Consider the following 21,281-nt stretch of genomic DNA (forward strand, 5'->3'; position numbering starts at 1 on the left):
GAAAATGAGGCACCGAAGTCTCCAACTCTTGTTGAACTACTTCTCCCTTCAATTCTGGCAGTTTTTGCTTAGTATGTTTTTGGGCTCTGTTGTTTGGTGCATATGTATTTATTATTGTTGTATCTTCTTGGTAAATTCACTATTTTATCATTATATAATGTCTTTCCTTGTCTCTCAAAGCAATTTTTGTCCTATAGTCTGTTTTGTCTGATATTAGTAATGTGGCTACTGTTTGCATGGAATATTTTTTTTCCATTCTTTTACACTCAACGATAGATCTTTGACTCTAAAGCAAGTCACGTATGACTGCACAGCTCAATCATGGTGTGAGAAATCAATGCAATTTGGCAAGTAAATCTAACCCAGCTCTGGATCTCTGTTGTATGCTTCCACTTCATAATGTACAGAAATACACACAAGCGGCCTGCACAGACAGACTCAGGGTTACCCCTGGGAGGAAGAGTGGGTGCAAAGTGCATGAAAGCTCTGAGGGCTGCCCTCGTTTGCTTCTCATGCATATGGTGGGTGCAGAGTGTGCAGTTTGCATTTTTTGCACTCTTCTGAACACTTTTGGGTAAATAAATCTTAATTCCCTACTTGAGAGTAAGATGAACAAAAGGGATCCTGGCATGTGTGTGTGTGATTCTACTGTTCTCCCCTCCTAGGAGGCCCAGGAAGGGGCGTGCTCACGGTATCAATGCAGGGAGACCTTTTCTGTGGGTGAGGTACTGTGGCATCGCCTTCTCCTGCTTAGGAGAAACTCTGTGTGTGTGTGTGGGGGGGCCAATCCCCCCACCTTAGGGACCTGAGTTTACAAAAGCAAGGTTCACAGATGAATGAGATGAACTCACAAGAGCCAGTGTGCTTGCCCATAAGAAATCTGACAAAATGGTAACACACAGCCCTTCTGGCTTCATTGTTTGTACACAGCTGAAAAGTGAGCATGTACAGAGGAAAATCTGATGGCAGCCCATCCCTGCCAAGATCCCATGCCAGGTGACATCAGGATATAGGCACATCTGTTGTCCCAGGAGGCTCCTAAGGGCGGGAGGCAGCCTAGAGCCTCACCAGGACTGGCAGACAGAGGCATCCCATTATTGTCTGCCTCAAAAAGCACAAAAAGGGGTGGGGGGTCACACAATCTGTGTTCACTGTGTGCAAATGGTGACTGTACGTTGGGATGGGTGCTATTTCCTAAATGCAAATTACACTTTGGTTAAAAGCTGACTTAAATTCACACTCCTACAGGACAAAGGCCTAGCTCCATGGCCTGGTACCCCAGACCTTGGGGATGATGACAGTGGCAGCAAGAACCACATCATCAAGTCAGCTGTTGAGCACCCCGCATGCCAGTTACCTACAGCTTGATAAAACTTGACAACCTCTGAGTCAAGAACTATCATCCCTAACCTACAGAGGGGAAACTGAGGCTCAGAGAGAACTCAGTCAGGGTAAGTGAGCCATTGAAAGGGGGCAATTCAACCAAAGGTCTATCTTCAAACCGACGCTGTTGTTTCCAGCTCTGGGAACCTATAAGGGGTTGGAGTGAAAACCACTGCAGGCAGAGGAGGAGGTGGGAATGGAGACATTCCCTCTTGGAAGGGAAGGCCAAGCAGGAGGCCTTTCAGGGCCAAATGACCCCGCTCTCCCCCCATTCAGGAGACTCCCACTCCATCCCCGAAATGAAGAACCACGTGTGCAAGAACTCAGAGCATGCTGGGGGGTAGAGAAGGCCTCAGCATCTGTGCTCGTGAGTCAAACACCCCAAATGATGGGACTGGGCCAGAGCCACAATGCGCCGCTCACATGGTGGCAGCCAAGGGCTGGATGGCACCTGCCCCGCCCAGCCCACTGACAGCAACCTCTCCTCCTCTAGATCTGTGACGGGCTGTCTTTTCCACCTCTTCCAGGGGCCTGGTGGGGCGGTACAGGCCAGCGGGGGAGGAAGATTCCTTTTAGCTACTGAGTTAGAAATACGAGTCTCTTTCAAGAGGTTTCAAGCTGAACACGGGCTCCAGCAACCGCTACTCAAGCCAGACATGCATCACGAGAGGAAGGAGCCCTGCAGCGACCACAGGGCAAGGGGAGACCTTGGGTGGAGGGAGGTGTCCTGGGAAGAGGCCAGGGCAGTGAGACCCTGGCCTCAGACAGCTGCCCTGAGGTTTAGGCAGTCCCTCGGGCCTGACTGAGGCTGTCAGAAGGAACAGTGCCAGAGTGTCCCCAGGACCTCCTGTCCCCTAAGCCAGGATTTGCCCCTAAGCTCACACCAGAACAAGCTCAGCATGCCTCACAGACATTCCTACAGGTGAACGTGGCTTTGCACTGACAAACAGGTAACTCTTGTTGCCTGAATCTATTCATCCCTGAGTTCACAGAGCAAGAGTCTGAACAGCAAAGGACACCCACATTATCCAAATCTCTGCTTCTTGAGAGAGGACAGTATGAAGGCAACGTGCTCTCACTGTCACACTGCTGGGTGCTCACGACACCTGAGGCCCATTGCTGGAGGCATCCCACACCTCCCCTCCCGTCCACACCTCCTGAAATGGGCCCCAGGCTGCTTCCAGTTCCTACCACCAGAGTTACTGACAGGCTGGTTTTGTTGTTTTAGAAACTGGAATTATGATGCACTGCTGGACCCACAGTCACCTGGAGCAGGGGTCAGAGCAGCCACAGAGGACAAGTTTTGTGCTTTTGTATCATTCTTTATTTATTGGTCCTACCGACATGACCTTTACCAGGCCCACTGTTCCTATGTGCACTGGCTTTGCAGACATTCGTGCCATACGCCCGTGTCCCAAGTTGAGACCGATTGCTCCTTCCTACTCCTTTTCCACGCTCTGCCTCATTTTCTCAGAATCGGAAGGCATTTTTTGTTTGTCTGTTTGGGTCTGTGTAAAGGTTCCTTGGCAGGAGAACATGCACATGATCTTAAAATAAAGACAACATTCTGACACTAAGGTAATGCACAGAAAAAAATACAGTACTCAGACATCATTGCAAATAAATATCCCATACAGATGAAGTTATCGTAAATGTAACATTATTTCTTATGAATCAACACTGTAATAGAAGGTAAAAATAGGGGTCCCTACAACTAGGAATAAGAAATGCTTATTCCAGGAAACAGAATTCTTCTTTCTTGCTACTTATACATTACTGTAATTTGTCCTTTATTTTGGAGGAGAGAGGACACTTTCTTCCTCTGTGAGTACCAATTTTACCATAAGCACAGCCTCCCTCAGCAAACCCGACAGGACGCAGCCCTGGATTGCTGAGGGGCTTTGTCGAGTTCTGTTTCCTGAAATTAACAGTGATTAGTTACACCAAGCAAGAGAATATAGAACCTCTCTTCCTCACATTTGCAAAGAATACTATGGCTAGCCCTCACCCCACCGCACGAGGCCGACAGCGCCGGCGCTCCTGCCTCCCGCTCTTCACAAACGTGGCATGTTGTTCGCACCGCTTGCTTAGCTTGTCCCTCAGGTCCATTTGGTTCCCAAAGCACACTCAACGTGTGTGTGTTCACTTTCCTTTTCTCAGCCCCTGAATTTGCAAGGATCTGCATGGTAAAGAATCACTGACTAACAGAATTTTGCACAATTGCTGTTTTCTTTCCCTCAATGAAGATGCCCAGGTTCGGGTATGAAGGTGTGCACCCGTTCACACCTATTGGTCCACCCTGGCCTTCAACATTCCCAACTAGCTCTTCACCGTCCATTTGAGAGCATAAACTACGCTGGGACACCTCCCTTAACTGATGAAGGCACTACTGGCAAATGATTACTAACAAAAAGGCGTCGAAATAGAACACCCTAAAAATCGACGACTGTAGGATTTTCTAAGTGTACCACAATTTGGCACAACAACCAGAGTAACAAAACAATTCCAATTTGGAATTTCACTGGTACAGTTGTATAAAATTCTGTTAATCAGTCATGCTTCACAATGTCCTAAAACCCAGAAGATTCTGGAATTTGTAGGTAATACTACTCACTCAATAATTTATCTTTTTGTTTTCAAGTGCCTATTACTGTTTAACCAGAGCAAAGGTCAAGTTTTCTTCTTGTTACATTGAACTATTCCTAAGAATAATAATAATACGATATGAAAAACCCCAGAATCGGAAATACCCTGGATTTCTTAATGAACATGGCATTTAAAATCTGTAATTTCAAACATGAACCGTAATGCCGTACAACCTAAAAGGCTGCTGAACCACAGCGTGGATACGTCTCGCTGAGCTCCTTGCCGGGTCGAGGCCTTCATCTAAACAGTCTAGAGCTACATGCTAGGAAAACACATCCGTGCCACGTGCTGATGTCAGATCAACACGGCGGGAGCTAAGACAGAGCTACAGGACCACGAGACCGACCACGGCATCTGAGACCGTCTCTATGGGAGGGATTAAGGAAGCAAATATAATATCAAAATATCAAAAGTGCACAGGTTGATCGGATAAGAAAGGGCATCTGTAGCAGGGAGGCCCGGTGTCGAGCGTTTCTAGCGGGTTTCTGAGCGAGCCTGGTGGCCGCTGTCCAGGCGGGTTCTTCGGCGCTGTGCAAAGGCCTTCCAGGCAGCAGCTGGTGGCATTCTCAACATTAAAGCTTTCTTGCCTCTGCCATTAAACACTCAGGGAATGCTAACTTGGAAAGAACTGCAGTGGCATATCCAAACACGTTTCTAAGTGGACTTTTAGGCTGCCCTTCCTTCCTCTGCGTGGGCCCACGGGAGGGGGAGGGGCTGCAGTGTGACAGGGCCGCGGCCGAGTCCTCCCGGCAGCTACTCTACAGCTGAAAACGGGAGAAAACAAGACAGCGTTAGAACCGGCACCACTCAGACAACCGAAGCTCTGGCTGGGTGATGACGTGGACGTGGTGCGTTAGTCGGCGGCAGAGAAGACCTGCATGTGTTAGGGAGGGCCACCAGCCCTGGTGCCTCAGGAAGACCCCTGCAAGTATGGAGGGAAGCTGCGTGCCAGGCTCGGTGGCGGGCAGAAGCGGCGTGCGGGGCCGTCAGGCAGCCATGCCCCTGGAAGACCTGCTTGCAGAGGGGACGGCCTGACCCCTCCTCAGGGCAGGAGGGGGATCCGAGACCCGACAGGCCATCAGCAAAGCAGCCTGGAGCTGGGGGCTGGTGCGGCCTGGGCCACCTCTCCCCACTCCAGTTGTCTTCCAAACCCAAGGCGGTCTGTGCAGTGCCTGGAGTCTGGTGGGGACTGAGATGCGCTTGGGAACCGAGGCGAGAGCTGTATGAGGGGCAACGCAAACCCCCTCTGAGCCACGGAGAGATCAGGCAAGGAGCCCTTCAGGGAAAAGACGGAAGCCTCGTGTCCTGCAGCCCCCACGGGCAACAGGGAGAAAAATACTGCAAAGTCCTGCTTCTGAACATGGGACCTCAGGTGGCCTGTGGATGCCAGCTCTGGGAACGGAAAGTCCTACAGCTGCCTTTGCTGCCCGTCCCACGTCTGGAACCGCACTGACGCGGGGGAACCATCCACCTCCTGCATGCGTCCTGGAACAGGCCCAGGGCCGTGCGAGGCTCCCTCCCCACCCTAGGCTGGGCTCTGGCTACAGATGTGGGAGTCCCTCGTTTCAGCCCATCCGCTGGGGGTTTCCAGAGCCCTGTTCTGGGGGGTCTGATCATGAGCACAGAGTGAAGAAACCTGCCCTGAAGGCTGGGACACCCTAAGTACGAAAGGATGGGCTTCCTGTGAGGAAAGGGTCTGGCCAGGCACTTAAGTTTTTCTCACGAAAAAACCCCAGGCCTTGGGCCTGCCAATGTGTCACCTCGCAGGTCAGCAGACAGGTGTGCAGCCTCAGAAAGAGAGGCTGAGCCTGCTAAGCTCCATGCCCCACGAGCAGTGCCCTGCGCCCGGGCTGGAGGACGCCGGGCTCGGGGCTGCTGTTCCTCCGGGCGTGGGGGAGGGAACTGTGTCCCAAACGTGATGTGCAGTGAGATGCCGCATACACCACAAAGAAATCCTCTGTGAACTGTGCCAAGCTCCGCGCGGCCTCTGACACTGTGCCTGGCGCTTGGGCCGGAGCCTCTAACGCTGCTTCTGGTGCTGGGGCGGCGCCACCGCATCAGACACATGCAGGGACATGCAAGTTCAGCTCGGGTTCTGCCCCATCCCCCGCCCCCTGCAGGAGCCAACGGCACACTGGGAACCACTGTGCGCAGGGACACGCGGCTCTGAGCCACCTTGACACCCCTCCCCCCCAGTAGCTGCTGTGAGGGGCGGTCCCGAGGGATGAGAACAGACACAGAGCTCACAGGGTCCAGGTGGAACAGCACGCTGCCTCGGCCAAATCCTTCCCTCTGTGCATTAGTCACGGTTAAGAGCAGCCTAGCACCGCGGTCCCACTGCTGCTGGGTTAGTGCAGGTGAAGCGGGCAGATGGCGTGCCGCAGGGCTGCTGCAGCTGAGGCCCCGTGGCCCTAATCGCAGCAGACGTTATACTTCTCGCCGCAGAGCACCTGGGTGGTGAGCCCGGCGCCCTCGGCCCTGTCGCCGGCACAGGCGCAGGTGTGACTTACGCTCGGGGTGCCCGGCTTGGCCTTGGAGACGGCCTTGGCGCGGCCCCGCCGGGTCTGCTCGTGGTCCAGCTCGAGCAGCTCCAGCCGCTGGGTGAGCGCTAGCTTCTGCTGGATGGCCATGCGCAGCAGGGAGTTGAGCGTCTTCTTCTCGTCCTCCGCGGCGGCCAGCTGCCGCTGCATCTCGTCCAGCTGCGTGATGTACTCGTCACACCTGCGGGGACGTCAGAGGCGAGAGCGCGGCTGAAGCAGCCGGCACAGCACACAGCACCGTGGCTGAGGACCCGCCCGGAGGGCCTGCCCAGCGGGCAGAGGGCAAGGGGACTCAGCGGCGTCCTGCTCGCTGGGCTGGAAGGTGGCGGCTGCCCCTCGGCGGGTCGGCTTCCTCTGGGAAGGGCTCCCCAGCTGGTTTCCACTAAGGGAGGTGGCAGCGGCCGTGCGGGCCTCCAGATGGCCGAGGGGCACCCGGCCCTCACGGCTAAACCCACAGGCAGGACTTGGCTTGTTTCCGGAGCGGTGTGTGCACACAGTAGGTGCTTAGTAGGTCACCAAATGGCCAGCCAGAGTCTGGGAAAGGCACGTGTGGACGTGCCCCTCAGTCCTCTGCTTAACTGGGACCTGTGCCCCCTCTGTCCGTGGAGCTGGGAGAGAAACACCCCCTCCAGGTGTGTCCCTGAGGGAGGCAGCGGTGGGCACACCTGTCCCTCCCCTCCACCCACCACGGGCCTCCCTCTCTGGGGGCCAAGGGCCCAACTGCAAGTCTGTGCTCTCAGCTGCATTTCAGAAGCCAAGTTCTTAAATGGAACAGGTTGCGGAAGTGAGGGTCACCACGCCACCCACATGGTGAGGGAGTGATTGTGGGGTCCTTCCCAAGATCTTTGCCAGGAGGCCAGGGAGCCTTCAGGGAAGCCTGGAACTTTCTTTCCTTGTCTGACAGCACGAGGAGTAGCAGACCCTGATCTGGGTTCCAACCCCATCTAACCCACAGCCTCTGCCTCCCTGCCCTCAAGAAGGACCTGCCTGGACCACCGAGGTCCCGTCCCTGGTGCCTGCCCGACACCAGCCCCTCTGGGTAGTGCAAACACCCGAAACCAGGCCCCCCGAGCAGCCTCCGGCTCTGCCTTCCTGGTGGAGGCATCTGGATGCCCACGTCCACAGCTGGCTGCCCTCCCCAGCTTAATCCCCAATGGGCAGGTCAGACGGGGCACCCCAGGACCCCGCCACTTCCTTGTGAATCTACAAACTTCCTGCTGCGTTCCAGGGGGCCAACTCCCTGTCTGCCGGGTGTCGGCCTCAGCCCGCACCCGCTTCAAACCTGGTGCCTGCAGCCGGCCTCTGGGCCCTGGCCTCTCAGCCTCCACTGCCAGCCCCCTCCCTCCTGCAGCGGTGCGGCCAACACTGCAGGCAACAGCCCGTGGGCCTTCACCAGTGGCAGGGATGGAGCCCCCGCACGGCCTGACCCCCCGGCCCACACTGGCAGGAGCCACGGGCGGTACCTGGTGGCAAACATGGCGCGCAGGGAGGAGAAGGTGGCGGCGTCCTCCTTGAGGGCCTTCAGCTCGTTGCGCAGCTTCATCATGGTCTCGGTCACCATGGCCTTCTCGTTCTCGTACTTGCTCTTCAGATTGGCCAGGGCCACCTCGGCCGTCTGGGGGTCAGACACACAAAGGGCAGGGGCTTGAGAAACGCGGGGAGGGGTCCGCCTGCCTCCATGCGTCCCCGTCCGAGGCCCAGGGAGGGAGGAGCCCCGCCCGGCCACACACCTGCTTGTTGGCCTTGAGCACCGTGCGCAGCGTGGTGATCTGCTCCCGCTTGGTGCTCAGCAGTGACTTCAGTTTGAGGATCTCCTCCATGAGCGCCTCCCGGTCCTTATCCGCGGCAGGGCCCAGCTCCTGGGAGGCCAGGCGCTGCCGGGACAGCTCTGTGGTGCGGTCCACGGCCGCCTGCAGGTGCCGGATCTGGTCACGGATGATGGCGATCAGGTTATAGATGTTCATGGGCTCCCGACGCGGGTCGCTCAGGGGCGAGGGCAAAGAGGGGCTGGGCGAAGGGCTGCTGTCCCCCGGCCCGCCCTCCGTGGCTGGCGGCCCCCTGGGCAGGACGGGCGAGCGGTGCCCACGGGCCTCGGGGCCGGCTGGGCCCTCCCGGTAGTAGTCCAGCACGACGCGGGCGGGCGTCTCGTTGTTGCACATGCACACGTGGTGGTAGAGGCTGGCCAGCTCCTCGCTGAAGGTCACCAGCTCGTCCTGGGCCACGCTCAGGCTGCCCTGCGTCTCACCAGCGACATCGCTCACCTTCTTCAGCTCCGCCTGCAGCCGGGCCAGCAGCTCGCGGTCCTGGCGGCTGGCCTTCTCCAGCAGGGAGACCTTCTCAGCGAGCGCCTGGCTCTCGGCCTCACGCTGGCCCTTCTCCTCCGCATGCCGGGCCTCGCCAGCCTCATGCTCACTGCGCAGGGCTTTCAGCTGCTCGCGAAGCTCACCTGCCTCTGCCAGGGCCACACGGTACTTGCAAGCCAGGATCTCAGGCCCATTGATGTCCACCTCGTAGTAGTCACCGTCCTCATGGCTGTCACGCTCCTTCTCGCTGTCCAGGGCCGTCCGCCGCTCCTTGCCGGCTTGCAGGCGCCGCAGAGCACTGAGGTTCTCTGTGAGGCGGCTCACCTCCTCGCGCTGCTCCGACAGGGCTCCCCGCGCCTGCTCCAGCTGCTTCTGTGTGTCCTGCAGCGTTGTCAGCAGGCCCACCTTCTCCCGCTCCATCTGCAAAAGCACAGGAGGCCCATCAGCAGCCTGCAGGACCCCCAGGACAGACCCAGTGGTGACCCCGCCTGTGCCCCAGCTGTCACGCTGCAGGTCTGTGATGTGTGCAATGGGGTGCCGGTGTGGGGCCTCGGTGGGCCCTCCCTGCCTGGAGGCTTGCGGAGCTGGGTGGGCTCCTCCTTGGAGACGGGTCATGGTGCAGACCCCAGGACTCTGCTCTGTCCAGGGCAGGAAACCCTGATGTGATGCATCCGCAGGATGCAGCGCGGGAGGCTGCACGTGGACCCCATGAAAGGGCACGAGCAAACCTGGGGAACCCTGGGGTGGGCCCAAACTGCCCCCTCATCATCAGGAACCTCCTTCTCTGGGCACCTGCCCTGCAGCTCTACAGCTCTGCTTTGGGTAACAACATGGACTTTACAATCAACACTAGTACTCCAGAGGGGGTGCACAACGTCGACAAAGGCCCGGCATCTGTCAACACTGCGGGGGCAGGGCTGGAGGCAGGGACAGCGTGCGCAGCCCCAAGGCCGCTGGGCCGTGAGACCCTGGCCGCCCGCACCTGCATCAGCTGCTGCTTCAGCTTCTGGATCTCGGAGATGTTGAGCTCACTGAGGAGGTCGGACACCAGGCTGGGGGAGGGTGGGGCGAGGCCGTCCTTGGAGGGCGTGGAGGTCCTGTTGTCCAGTGGCAGCTTGGCCAGGCCGCCGTGCTCGAAGCCGTTGGCCAGGGCCTCGGGGTCATCGCTGAGCTTGAGGCCCTCCAGGGAGACGTGCAGGTGGCTGGTGTAGAGGGAGTCGTTGATGCTCATGTAGTGGGACAGCTCCTTGCGCAGGCTGAGCTTCTGCTCCCGCTCCGTCTTCAGGGTCTCCAGCGCCTCCTCCAGCTGCCGCTCCGAGATCTCCTTGAGCCTGATGGCGTCCTCCAGCTGGCTGTTGAGGTACTCAGTCTCCTCCTCCAGACGCTTGATCTCGTGCTTGAGGCCCTCAAACTCCACCTGGAAAGAGAGCGACACTGTGCTGTGCCCGTGTGAGGGGGAAACACCAGCGTGCAGATGCCACAGGAGGGGCTGGCCGACGCTCGGGGGCTCTGGGCACGAGGTGCACACCCACACCCGGGACCCGAGCACCGCTGGCAGCAGAGTCGGAGACACGACAGCCCTGCTGCACCCGGGTCGGGTCGCGCAAAACGTCACCACACGCACACGGGCCGTAAATTCTACAAAGCTGTGTAACGAACGTGAAGAGTCAGTTAAATATTCTAAGAAACACGAAACACGTATCGACACGCATGTGATAACCATCACTTCTAACCCTATTTCCAAACAAAAGTACGACCGCTCCCGCGGAGGAGGGATGTGTCGCAGCGCTCCCGGCACCCAGACCCCGAGGCACCCCAGTGGGAAGGGAAGACAATCCAGAGTCCCAGGGACTGAAACTGTGTCTGCGGGCGGACGAAGGTGCCTGCAGTGGGGGCTCAGGGCCTATGGGAAATTTCTAAAGATACTTCTTATCATTCTGTTATATTGGTGCAAGAAATCAGGAACAAACCACTTCGGTGCAGGACTGAGCTCCGCACAGAAGACCCCAGGCCCAGGGGAGGGGAGGCCGGGGAGGGGCCTGGACTCCACCACCTGACTCAGTTTCCCTGTGTGGCCTGCTGTGCAGCCCGTGTCCTTCTGTCGACATACACACACAGGCCCAGGCCTCCCCACACAAGATTTAAACATCCAGGGCGCTGAGCTTTGGGGTTCCTGGGAAAAGGTCCCCCAGTCCCCAGCCTGCAGAGCTGTGACCCCGGGAGAGGTAGGTGGCAGGTGCAGACCTCCAGGGGTACCACGTGGGCGTCCTGTCACCAGCAGAGGTGATCCTTCTCACCCCACCTGTTGTTGGGGTTATCCGAGCGCAGGAGATAAGAGCTTGGACATCTCCCTATTGCTCCTCAATGCCCATCGGCTCTACCCGGGGGGCTACCAAGGCCCGGGACCACACAGAGACAAGGGAGCGGGCAAACTGAGGAAGGCGGAGGGATGGAGCTGGACATCCTGCCTCTTGCGGTTTGGGTGTCCCCTCTGCATCACCTGTTGTATTTTTTTCCACCTTTGCTGACTGGGACACCTTGGCCAGGCCACGGTCAGCCAATCCTATAGGCAGAGACTTCGTTCTTGTGGTCCAGGAGAGGCCGGGCCCTGTCACCCCACCCCCCAGCCCACAGCAGTGCGCTGTGCGGCCCTGGGCTCGGCTGTGGGGAAGGAGGCAGGGAAACACCCGTGGACCACAGAGACTGCGAAGCGAGGGGCAGGGGCCACAGCCTGGACACTTGCCTGGTTCTGCCTGAGCACAGACACCTGCTTCTGCAGGCTGATGTTCTCTTCCTCCAGCTCTGAGTAGTCCTGCAGCAGGCGGGCCTCTCGGAACTTATACTCCTTGATGTCATCCCGCAGGCGGCCACGCTGGGTCTCCACGTTCTGGTTGATCTGCAGAGAGGAAGGTGGGCGTGGGCAGCTGGTCACAGCTGGTCACAGCTGGTCCCACCGGCACTGGAGGCCACGCAGCTGGGACTCCGAGCCCAGGCCTGCATGGAGCCCGGTGTGGCCACCCAGGGGGAGCCACAGCCCGGGCAGTGTGCTCTGGGGGTGAACAGTGCAGGGTCTCAGCCTGCTCTGACCCCTGGTTCCTTCATCCGTAAAATGGGCTAAAAGCAGTCCCTCCCTCACATGCCACAGCTGCTGGAACAGCTCAGCGCCATCTGACCCAGCAGCGCCCCTCCTCGGCAGGCACCCCGAGAAGCAACGGCACTAGTCACAGTAGCCAAATGTGGGAACAACCCAAAGCTCACTGACCGGCACACACATAAACGACATGGGATACGTTCACACAATGGGTGTGGTTCAGCCACGAGGACTGACACGACGGGCCGCCACGTGCCGTAACGCAAAGGAACCCTGAACCACTACCGTGATGAAAGAAACTAGACACATGGCCACGCACCATGTGATTCCACACACAGGAAGCGTTCACAACAGGCCAGTCCGCACACAGAGAAGGCGGAATGTGGGGTGCGTGGGGAACGAGCACCTGACATGGTTTCTTTCTGGAGTGACGGGAGTATCCAGAAGTGGATTTGGGACGGTGCATAAACCTATGTACCCGTGAAGTGAGTGAGTTGTAAGGGATGTGGATTATCTGAGTGAAGCTGCTACCCTGAGGATTCAGGTGTCAGGCAGACCCCGTGTGAGCTGCCACCCGGCGCCCTGAGCCAGGACCTGGCTGGGTCCCTCGACCTCAGTCCTTGTGACATTCTGGGCCGTCCTGTATGTTCCAGGATGTTTAGCAGCTCCCTCCCACACTGTGACAACTGGAACGGTCTCCAGACATGGCCAACGGCCCCGGGGGGCAGAAATGACCCCTGCACAGCCTATGCCCCACCTGTTCCCTGGTTTCCACACTCCAGGTGGCATCTGGTGCCCCCAGGCCCACAGTGGCCTCTCCACTGTGCTGGAGCTCCGCACATAAGACCCCAACGCTCCATGCAGGTATGCACGCAACAGCAACGCTGGATTGGTAATGAAACAGGACCAGAGAGAAAGAAGGAAAACATGAAAGCAACGGTAAGGGGGAGTCCTTCCGCAGCAAGCACTCCTGACAGCTGCTCACTACATGAGTCTCCGGCAAAGTGACCCGAGGCGGTGGCCGAGAGCGACACCAGAAGAAACACACAGCGGGAGAAAAAGCAAGGCTCACCAGGAAAGCAAAACTCCTGCTGAACAGGCAAAAATAAGCAAAATGACACAGTCGGAGCGGCGACGTGAGGAAACAGAGTCACTCACTTCTGTGGATCCAGAGTGGCAGCTGGAAATCCCTGACAAAGCCCCACACACACCACCCTTGTTTACCGCCCGACTATCACGGTTAACATCAGCGTCAACGTGGCGAGGCCCCCACATCCGGGTATTTGGGCAAACGCCAGCCTAGACGCCACCATGCTGGGTAAAGGCGAGAGTGACGTTTAATTCAGCACACTCGGAGTGAAGCAGAGCACCCTCCATAATGGGCCTCCTCCAATCGGTTCAAACTCCTAGAGAGAAGACTAGAATTCTCCGGAAAGAGAAATTCTGCCTCCAGACCCCTTCAGACTCCAGTTACAACATCAGCTCTTCCCTGGGTCTCCAGCCACGGGCCCACCGCCCTCACGGTCACATGAGCCAATTCCTTACCCTAAACCACTCTCTCCCTCCCCGGGTGTGCAGCTCTAGAGAGCCCTCACTACCACCACGGTCACTGACTTATAAGAACCGTGACATCCACGTGGCTCCAGCAGGCTGGGTGCCCCCCCCCCGCCCTGTGGCTCAGTCCACCCTGGCCTGACGCCTCTGCTCGGAGCAACTGCCCACTCAGCATGAGGACACAGGAAGCGACACTGGGAGCATGGCCATGAGCAAAACACATTCCTATCCTTCCAAACGGGCTTTATTCAAAGCTCAACAAGTCCCGGAGGTGGACAGCAAGAGGAGGTGGCAGGGGAGTGGAGGCCAGCCTGTATGCCTGCCCCGGGCCCCCCACACCCTCTGCACCCCGGAACCCGAGCACCGGGCTGCACGTGGGACCCCTGCTGAGCTGAAGCCGCACACAGTCTGTGTCCTTGACCGAAAGACAACGCATCCTGTAAGACCATCCACAGAGAGCGCACACACCACCGGCTCCAGCTTGCTCCGAGCGTTCACTGTTACCCAGAACACTTCCTCCCTTCCCATGACCACCAAGCAAGTGCTTGCTCGTCCCTCTGCCAGAAACGCCCTGCCAACTCCGCCCTCTCTCACGTTGGGTGCAGGAGGTGCCCACACATGCGTGGTGTGACCTGACATGGCCACCGGGCAGGGTGGAAGCCAAGGCCTGAAGCCCGCAGCTACCCACCCTCCAGACTGCAGAAAGAGGCCCGTGGGGCAGCTCCCCCCACAGCCAGGACAGACTCAACCTTCCAAGTCAGGGTGATGGGTCCATGGGAAGACCCATGTGGGTCCCCAGGAGTCACATCTCGCCTTGCTCCGTGGCCAGAAATGTCAACACAGCCTCCAATCATAAGCACCCGGGCTGACAACGGGCACGGGGTCCCGTGGGAGGTGAGGTCGGGGGCACCAGCTCACAAGTGCGCCCAGGACGCCATGTGGCAGGTGAGGCTGCTGTCTGCTGATGCTATGGGGTCCAAATGCCTGCATTTTGGTCCCATAGCAGACCTGGCACCTCCGCCTAGCACACACCCAACTCTGAGGGCTCAAACAAGCTCCAACGGGCCACCATGTGGTTTGGTTTTCCCCAAAGTAAGCATCTTCTCCCAGGCAGCCCGTCGACGGCAGCCCTGATGATGGGCACCGACAGGGTGCAGGCCAGGTGGAGAAGGTGGACGCCCGGGGACCCCAGACCTCAGGTTCCTTGTTGGCAAACCCTCTCCATGCCCCTCAGAGCCCCCAGCCCAGCCAGCCAGCACACCCCCCTTCAGTGAGGAAGCCCCGCAGAGGCCATGGAGGAACCGCAGACGGGACTCACTCTGGACCAGATGGCTGTCCTCACACGGACAGAGAAGCGCCGTCAGGGCAGGGGGCACCGGCAGGTCAGGGCTGAGCCAGGCGTCTGTCCTTCCAGCCAGGGCTCTGCCCACCCTCCCTGTCCAGCCCGAGGGACTGAGGCAGCCCAGGTGTGTGTGTGTGTGCGTGTGTGTGTGGGGGGGGGTTGGGGGGTGGGGGGAGACGAGAGCAGTCGTGGCTGGTCTGCCCGGAAGGTTCCAGAGCAGCGGTGATGCCCTGGGCCCTGGGTCCTGCAGCCTGGGCCATGGCCACAGGAGCTCTGGCTGGTAGGGGAAGGAGGAACCAGGCAGGGGCGTCAGGAGAGGGCACCCAGGGACCAGCCTCACTGAGGGGCCTGTGACAACCATACAAGCCAGCCAGAAGGACACAAAGGGGTCTCTCAGGTGGGGGCTCTCTCCTCCAGGCCCCCAGCTGTACTTCCCACTGCCTTTCTCCCAGGGGGTTCTAGGGAGGTGATAAGCGACGCCCCAGGCTGGACCTGCTCTCTCGAGGGAGACACTGCAGCTGGTCTGACCAGAGTCCTGGGATGCGCCAAGCACTGTGGCTTCTGCAGGGACGTGGAAGGTTCCAAAGCTGTGTTGGACACATGGCAGCTGAGAAGCCTGCGGGGCGGGCCTCCTTTACTGGAGTCCCTAGGAAGCCCGTGCCTACGGCTGCTGTCACCAGGAGGAGGACCAGCTCTGAAACGGGGTAGGATGGGGCGGCAGGTGGGCCTGCTGGGACCCAGAGGCACCTTCTCCTGGATGTCCAGGGACCCCCAAAGTGCCTGGGCAGGTAAGTGTTTTTCGTGTGTAACCGCAGAGGCCAAGGATGGATGGAGTGAGGGCCCCCCGCCCCTCCGTGCAGGTTGTCCACGAAACACCTGCCTCTCTGCAGACACGCCTTCCCCGACTCCCCTGACCTCCTGGGGGGCTGCATGCCACACCCTGGGCAAGTCAGGCCCAGCCCTGCTCCCCAGGAGGGATGTGCACTTCCTCACGGGGTCCATTCCCTCAAGACCCACCCAGGCCTCCCAGTTCCTCCTCCCGTGTGGGGCTCCATCCCTGCTGCCTTGTCCATATACCCACGTCCCCTCCTCTTGCCTCCAGGCTGTCTGCCCATGAGACAGTCCCCCCACCTTCCATCCCCTGGCTTGGGAGCCACCCCACGCTGAAGAGCCCACCTGGCCCCTGGCAAGGCTGCTCCCGCCTGAGCTCATGACCAGACGCTTGGCTTCCTTCCAGCCGGCTCTGGGCAGCCCAGACACCACCACTGGGCAATCAAGCCTTTCCTGGCTTCTGCCCTAGGTGGCAGGGGGCACAGAATTCTGCTGGGACTCTAGGTCCCAAGACACACGGGGTCCACCAGGGCAGCAAGGACATGGTCCACCAGGACAAAAAAATCACCGGGCAGGGCCCCACTGGGCAGATGAGGCTGACTCCTCACCAACCCAGTCCCGCCTCTCAAGGGCAGCCCCCACCCTGCCTCCCAGAGCTTATCTCCGGAAGGCCTCGGTGTGGGCACGAGACCTGACTGCCTCTAGCCAACTGCGGCCATGCCCAGCTCCCAGGGCCTCTGCTTTTCCATCTGCAAAATGAGGCTCCAGGCCACGTCCCAGAACAGATGCTAGCTGGGCTGCACTAGGTCACACTACAGTGCTGATGTCAGAGGTCAGGACCTAGAGCTGCCGGCCTGACCCTAGGCATGCTCCTTGGTTTCCCCACCTGTGAGGTGCCCATAGAATCACCAAAAGGATGAGCTCTGGGGCAGCTGAAGCTGTCCCGTGTGCTGAGTACATCTGTTACACGGGTCACATGACAGGCCATCAATGCCCCTGGAAAGTTGGCATGGGGGGGGTGCACACTTAAGCCGACTGTCACGGGGGTTCTGGTCAGAGGACACGGACGGCAGCCAGACCAGGCACGGGGCGGTACAGCTATCCTCACGGAAGCGGTGTGTCCCCTGGGGTGACCCTGCACGGCCTGCAGTGCGTGTCACACGGAGGCAGGCACAGGGCCGCACTTCTTGGGGACAGTGCTTGGCGCTGTGTTCTTGGGGTTCAGGCTCCTCAGCCAGGCCTGAGCCTTAGGTGCCAGCCTCAAGGAGGAGAGGGGATGGCCACATCCGAGGCTGGACCAGCAGAAGAGCTCAGGAATAGGGTACAGATGGGGCTGACTAGGGCGGGGACACTGGCTGGGCCCCTGGTCTGAGCGGGACCTGTGGGGCAAGAGGCAGGGCCCTGAGAGAAAGAGGCGGCTGAGGGTGCGTGGGGTGGGGAGCGGCAGGTCTCCTCCTAAAGCACCAACAGCAGGAATCCCGGCCCCACCAAACCTGCTCTCACGCAGGACTGGCCGAGCTCACTTCCTGGTGCCCAAACCCAGGCGTCAGCAGGTCACCGGGGCTTTCCCGACAGCCCAGACAAGCCCTTCTGGAGGAGGAGGAGAGCGGAACAAGCCTGGAAGCTGCAGGGCTGAGACTGCCTCAGTGAGCTCAAACCCACCTCCCCGGCGGCCCCTCCCTCCATCCCAACCCGGTGATCCCATGGGAGGAAGTGAAATCATGCACTCTGGCTCCGCTCCGTACAGCAATCCCATCCAAGCCAAGCTCCTCCCAGACCTACAGGCCTTCATGATCTCTGACCCCCAACCAGGGGGGTGACTGCTCCCCACTGTTGCCAGCCCCTGGGCTCTGTCCCAAACCAGCCCTATGGGATCCTGACTGCTCCGTACCCTCCCATCGGAAGTGAGGCACTCAGAACCATGTGTCCCTCTGGTCACCTGTCTCTGCCCCCCAAGTAAACAGAGGGCAGAGAGTAGGGCCCCCTTCCCTTCTGGATGACAACCCAGGGGTCCCGAGGCCATGGCCAGGACTCGCTCACACGGGCTCCGGGCTGCACCCACTGTCCCTGCCGCTTGCCCACCCCACCTCGAGGGCGGCAGCGCAGCCTCCCACCTCCCAAAGGGCACCAGACACTCGCCCTCCCCTCCCCACTGGGCGTGCCCATTACCTCCTTCAGCTCCTGCGCCACGGAGGCCAGGCGCTCATTCTCCGACTGTGTGTTGGTGAGCACGTTCCGTAGCTGCTTCAGCTCCGTCTGCAGCTCTAGCACCTTGCGCACGTAGTACTGCTCCTTGGAGGCTGACTCCTGGATCAGGCTCTCCTCGCGGCTCTCGCCGTCCGCAGCCACCTTCTTGTGGTTCGTGTGTGCCTGTCCAAACGCCTGTGCAGAGACCAGATGCTTGTAAGAGGGAGGCCGACGCTGGCTAGCCCTGTGGCAGGACTCCCTCTGGGGACGCGGCTCATGCAAGTGCCCAGGAGCTGGACATTGAGGAAGGACATGATTGGAGACGGGGGGAGCTGGACGGGGGCCACTGGCCACTGGAGGGGTACTGGACACCTAAGGGCTACACAGGGCTGCAGGGCCAATGGTCAGGTGGGGGTAGGGACAGGGAGGAGCTAGGTGGGGCTGATGGCCGAGCAGGGCCAGGCAGGGAAGGACCTGGGCCCAGCTGAGGGACTGGCTAGGGGCCCAGAGAGAGGAGGTGGGTATGGGGCCCCCAGCAGCACAGCCCCTTTCCGGAGTCAGGCTGCTGACCTAGGGGCCAGGCAGGGAGATCCTACCCTACCACCAGGACAGGTCTGAGGCCCCCACAGCACCCCTCTGCCCCACTCCAGATGGAGAAACCGAGGCTCAGGGAGGCACCCTTCCACTGCCTGATCTTGACCCGTCTGCTCACCCATCCTGGGAGGCCACTGAGACCAGGAAGGCCTGGGAGGGTGTGAGCCCAGGACTGGGCCGAGTGATGGGACAGGAGCGTGAACCAGGACACTCAGAACCAGTCGACAGACCAGGGCCTGGGCAGAGAGCAGAAAGTACCAGACAGAGGGGAGAGGACGCTGCCATCCCCACCCTTAGACCCAGGGAGGGCTCTGGGCTGCAACAGGCCAGGGGGCACTGCGCCCAGGTTCAGGGAGGAGACCCCATGGGTGAGCACAACATGGCAGGTGCAGCCGACCCAGTCCACGGGCTAGGTCCTGCGCGGATTGCGGCCCCCATCCAGTGCCTCCATCCGACCACCTGGCACAGTCCCAGTCACCAGGACGCAACCCCCATGGGCCTGTGTGTGTCCTCCCCAGCGGCCCCCCTCCCAATGGCCACCCCATGCAGACTCTCTACAGGGCTCCCGGCTCACGGAAGAAAAACAAAATCCGGGGAGGGCTACCGAAGAAGAAAGTAGTTGATGTCTTTAAGTCTTGAGAGAAACAAGCGCATTTTCGCTTATTTGCTACTTGATATGAAGTCTAGGAATTCCGTCTAAGAAAACAATTAGGAAAATATGCATAAAGATAAGGGTGTTACTGAGCAGCACCATTTCTGATATAATATATCAAAACATAGAAAGCCAGCGGGGGACAGGTAAATGAAGTGGGGTCTCTCCTTCCCGAGGACAGGTCTTGCTCATCTGCCCCCAGCTGCCCCCACGGCCCGTTCCATGAAAATGCCAGTTTCCTTTCAAACCAAGTCAGCTCAGCTCTGATTCCTGATGCTGTCCTCCTCCATCCCGGTCCCAAATAAAAGAACAAAGCACAGATCCATGTCTACACAAGACCTGGCCCAATCTGGTGGCAGCCCTGACCCCCAGCTGCACAACACACTCCTGAACCCCAGGCTGGAGTGCGGACATCTCACCAGGCATTGGGTCAATCATCAGAGGCCGTCCCAAGGCCAGACGGCTGAACACCGTGACACCAGGCCACCAGCCTCAGCCCGAATCTTCACCTCCGCGCAGTCCCCAGCCCAGCCCACAAGCACCGAGGCCGGTGACCCTCCTGCGGAGCTAGTAAGACAGTCACAGCGACTGGGTCTGGCTCCTGGGTGCGAAAGCTACCATTAACAGGAACTCTGTGTGACTAAGCACCAGAGAGTGAGGGGAAGCGCAAGTGAGCTTCGCGACAGCCCTGTCCCCACCGAAGGACCTCCCATCCTGGTGCTGAGAGAGAGAGAGACGATGGCGGGCAGACCAGCAGACCTTCGGTAAGGAGGCGGTGCTGCAAGACGCTGGACAGGGCAGCAGAAGGGGCCGACCGCGGACAGAGGGCACAATCAGTGCAAACCTGGGGGAGGGCCGCCAGCAGCAAGCAGGGACATGGAGCCGGTCAGCGCTCTCAGGTCCTGACCAACAAAGCTGACGGGAGCAACCTGACGGCATCAAACTCTGTCCCAGAACAAAGCCTGAGAACACACAGGAATAAAGGCACCAGCTCCCAACTCCGTGAAACTGGCGGCAACAGGGAAGGGAAACTGGTCCACCACAATGGGGAGAACTCACCGTCGCCCCGGCAGAGCCAGGAGACGAGCAGGCTCAGGACACAGAGCACACACGGCCCGTGCGGAGCAGTGACCCAGAAGACACGCAGCATGGAAGGACAGGGAGTGACGCGAGGGGGCGACGGATGGGATTACCAGCCAGTTACACAACACAGAAGACTAGTAAGCTTGAAGAAACAGCACCAAGACTACCCAAAACAAAACACAGAAAAAGAAAGACTGAAAAACCAGAGAGAGCAGAGTGAGCTGGGGTCAAACATGGGTAACTAGAATCCCAGGGAAGAGGTAGGGTGAGGATAAACGAAGTACTTGAAAACCATAATGGCTCAAAAATTTCCAAATTTGATAGAAACTATAAATCTACAGATGGTAGCAGCTCATCCGCCCCTGAGCACAAGCACGATGAGAGAAACTACACCAAGGCGTATCACAAAATTGCCTAAAACCAGTGAAGCAAAGGACACACTAAAATCACCCAGAGAAAAGAAACAAATATGAGATGACGGCAGATTTCTCTGATGAGTCAGGAGACAGTGGAACCACTCTGAGAAAACAAAACAAACCTATTAACGAGAGGGCTACACCCAGTGAAAACTCCACAGAGTTCAGACAAGGGCTAAAAAAATTTATCACCTACAGACCTGCATTACAGACATTAAATAAAATCCTTCAGGCAGAAGAAAACCAATACCAGATGGAAATCCAGATTTAGGAGGAGTGAAAAGCACCAAAATTATAATTATGGAACAAATATAAAAGACTTGCTCTCCTTATTTAAGTCCTTTTAAAGATTAACTAGAAACTCAATGCAATCCCTATCAAAATTCCAATGGCCTTTTTTGCAGAAATGGAAATTCATATGGGATTGCAAAGGGCCCAAAACAGCTAAAACAATATTGAAAACAAAGCAGGAATACTCAAATTCTCTATTTCAAAACTTAATATAAGGGCGCCTGGGTGGCTCAGTTGGTTAAGCGACTGCCTTCAGCTCAGGTCATGACTGGAGTCCCGGGATCGAGTCCCGCATCGGGCTCCCTGCTCGGCGGGGGGTCTGCTTCTCCCTCTGACCCTCCCCCTGCTTGTGTTCCCTCTCTCGCTGC

At 58.5% G+C, this 21,281-nt stretch overlaps 1 protein-coding gene across 2 annotated transcripts in view; it reads right to left on the minus strand.

The window, feature by feature from the left end:
- Positions 1–781: 781 nt before the first annotated feature.
- BICD2 (BICD cargo adaptor 2) overlaps positions 782–21,281 on the minus strand; it is a 46,442-nt gene continuing 25,942 nt past the window's right edge. The window contains exons 2-8 of one of the 2 annotated variants that reach the window (XM_081802695.1): positions 17,860–18,072; positions 11,616–11,768; positions 9,855–10,289; positions 8,300–9,292; positions 8,033–8,184; positions 6,540–6,750; positions 782–4,793 (exon numbers count right to left, since the gene is read on the minus strand). In XM_081802695.1, the coding sequence (XP_081658821.1) occupies positions 4,788–4,793; positions 6,540–6,750; positions 8,033–8,184; positions 8,300–9,292; positions 9,855–10,289; positions 11,616–11,768; positions 17,860–18,072 (2,163 nt within the window). In that variant the 3' untranslated portion in view covers positions 782–4,787. The other variant, XM_081802694.1, reaches the window with a different exon arrangement.

Source organism: Leptonychotes weddellii, chromosome 14 (assembly GCF_054177405.1).
Source record: "Leptonychotes weddellii isolate Sample4059 chromosome 14, ASM5417740v2, whole genome shotgun sequence".
Lineage (NCBI taxonomy): Eukaryota > Metazoa > Chordata > Mammalia > Carnivora > Phocidae > Leptonychotes > Leptonychotes weddellii.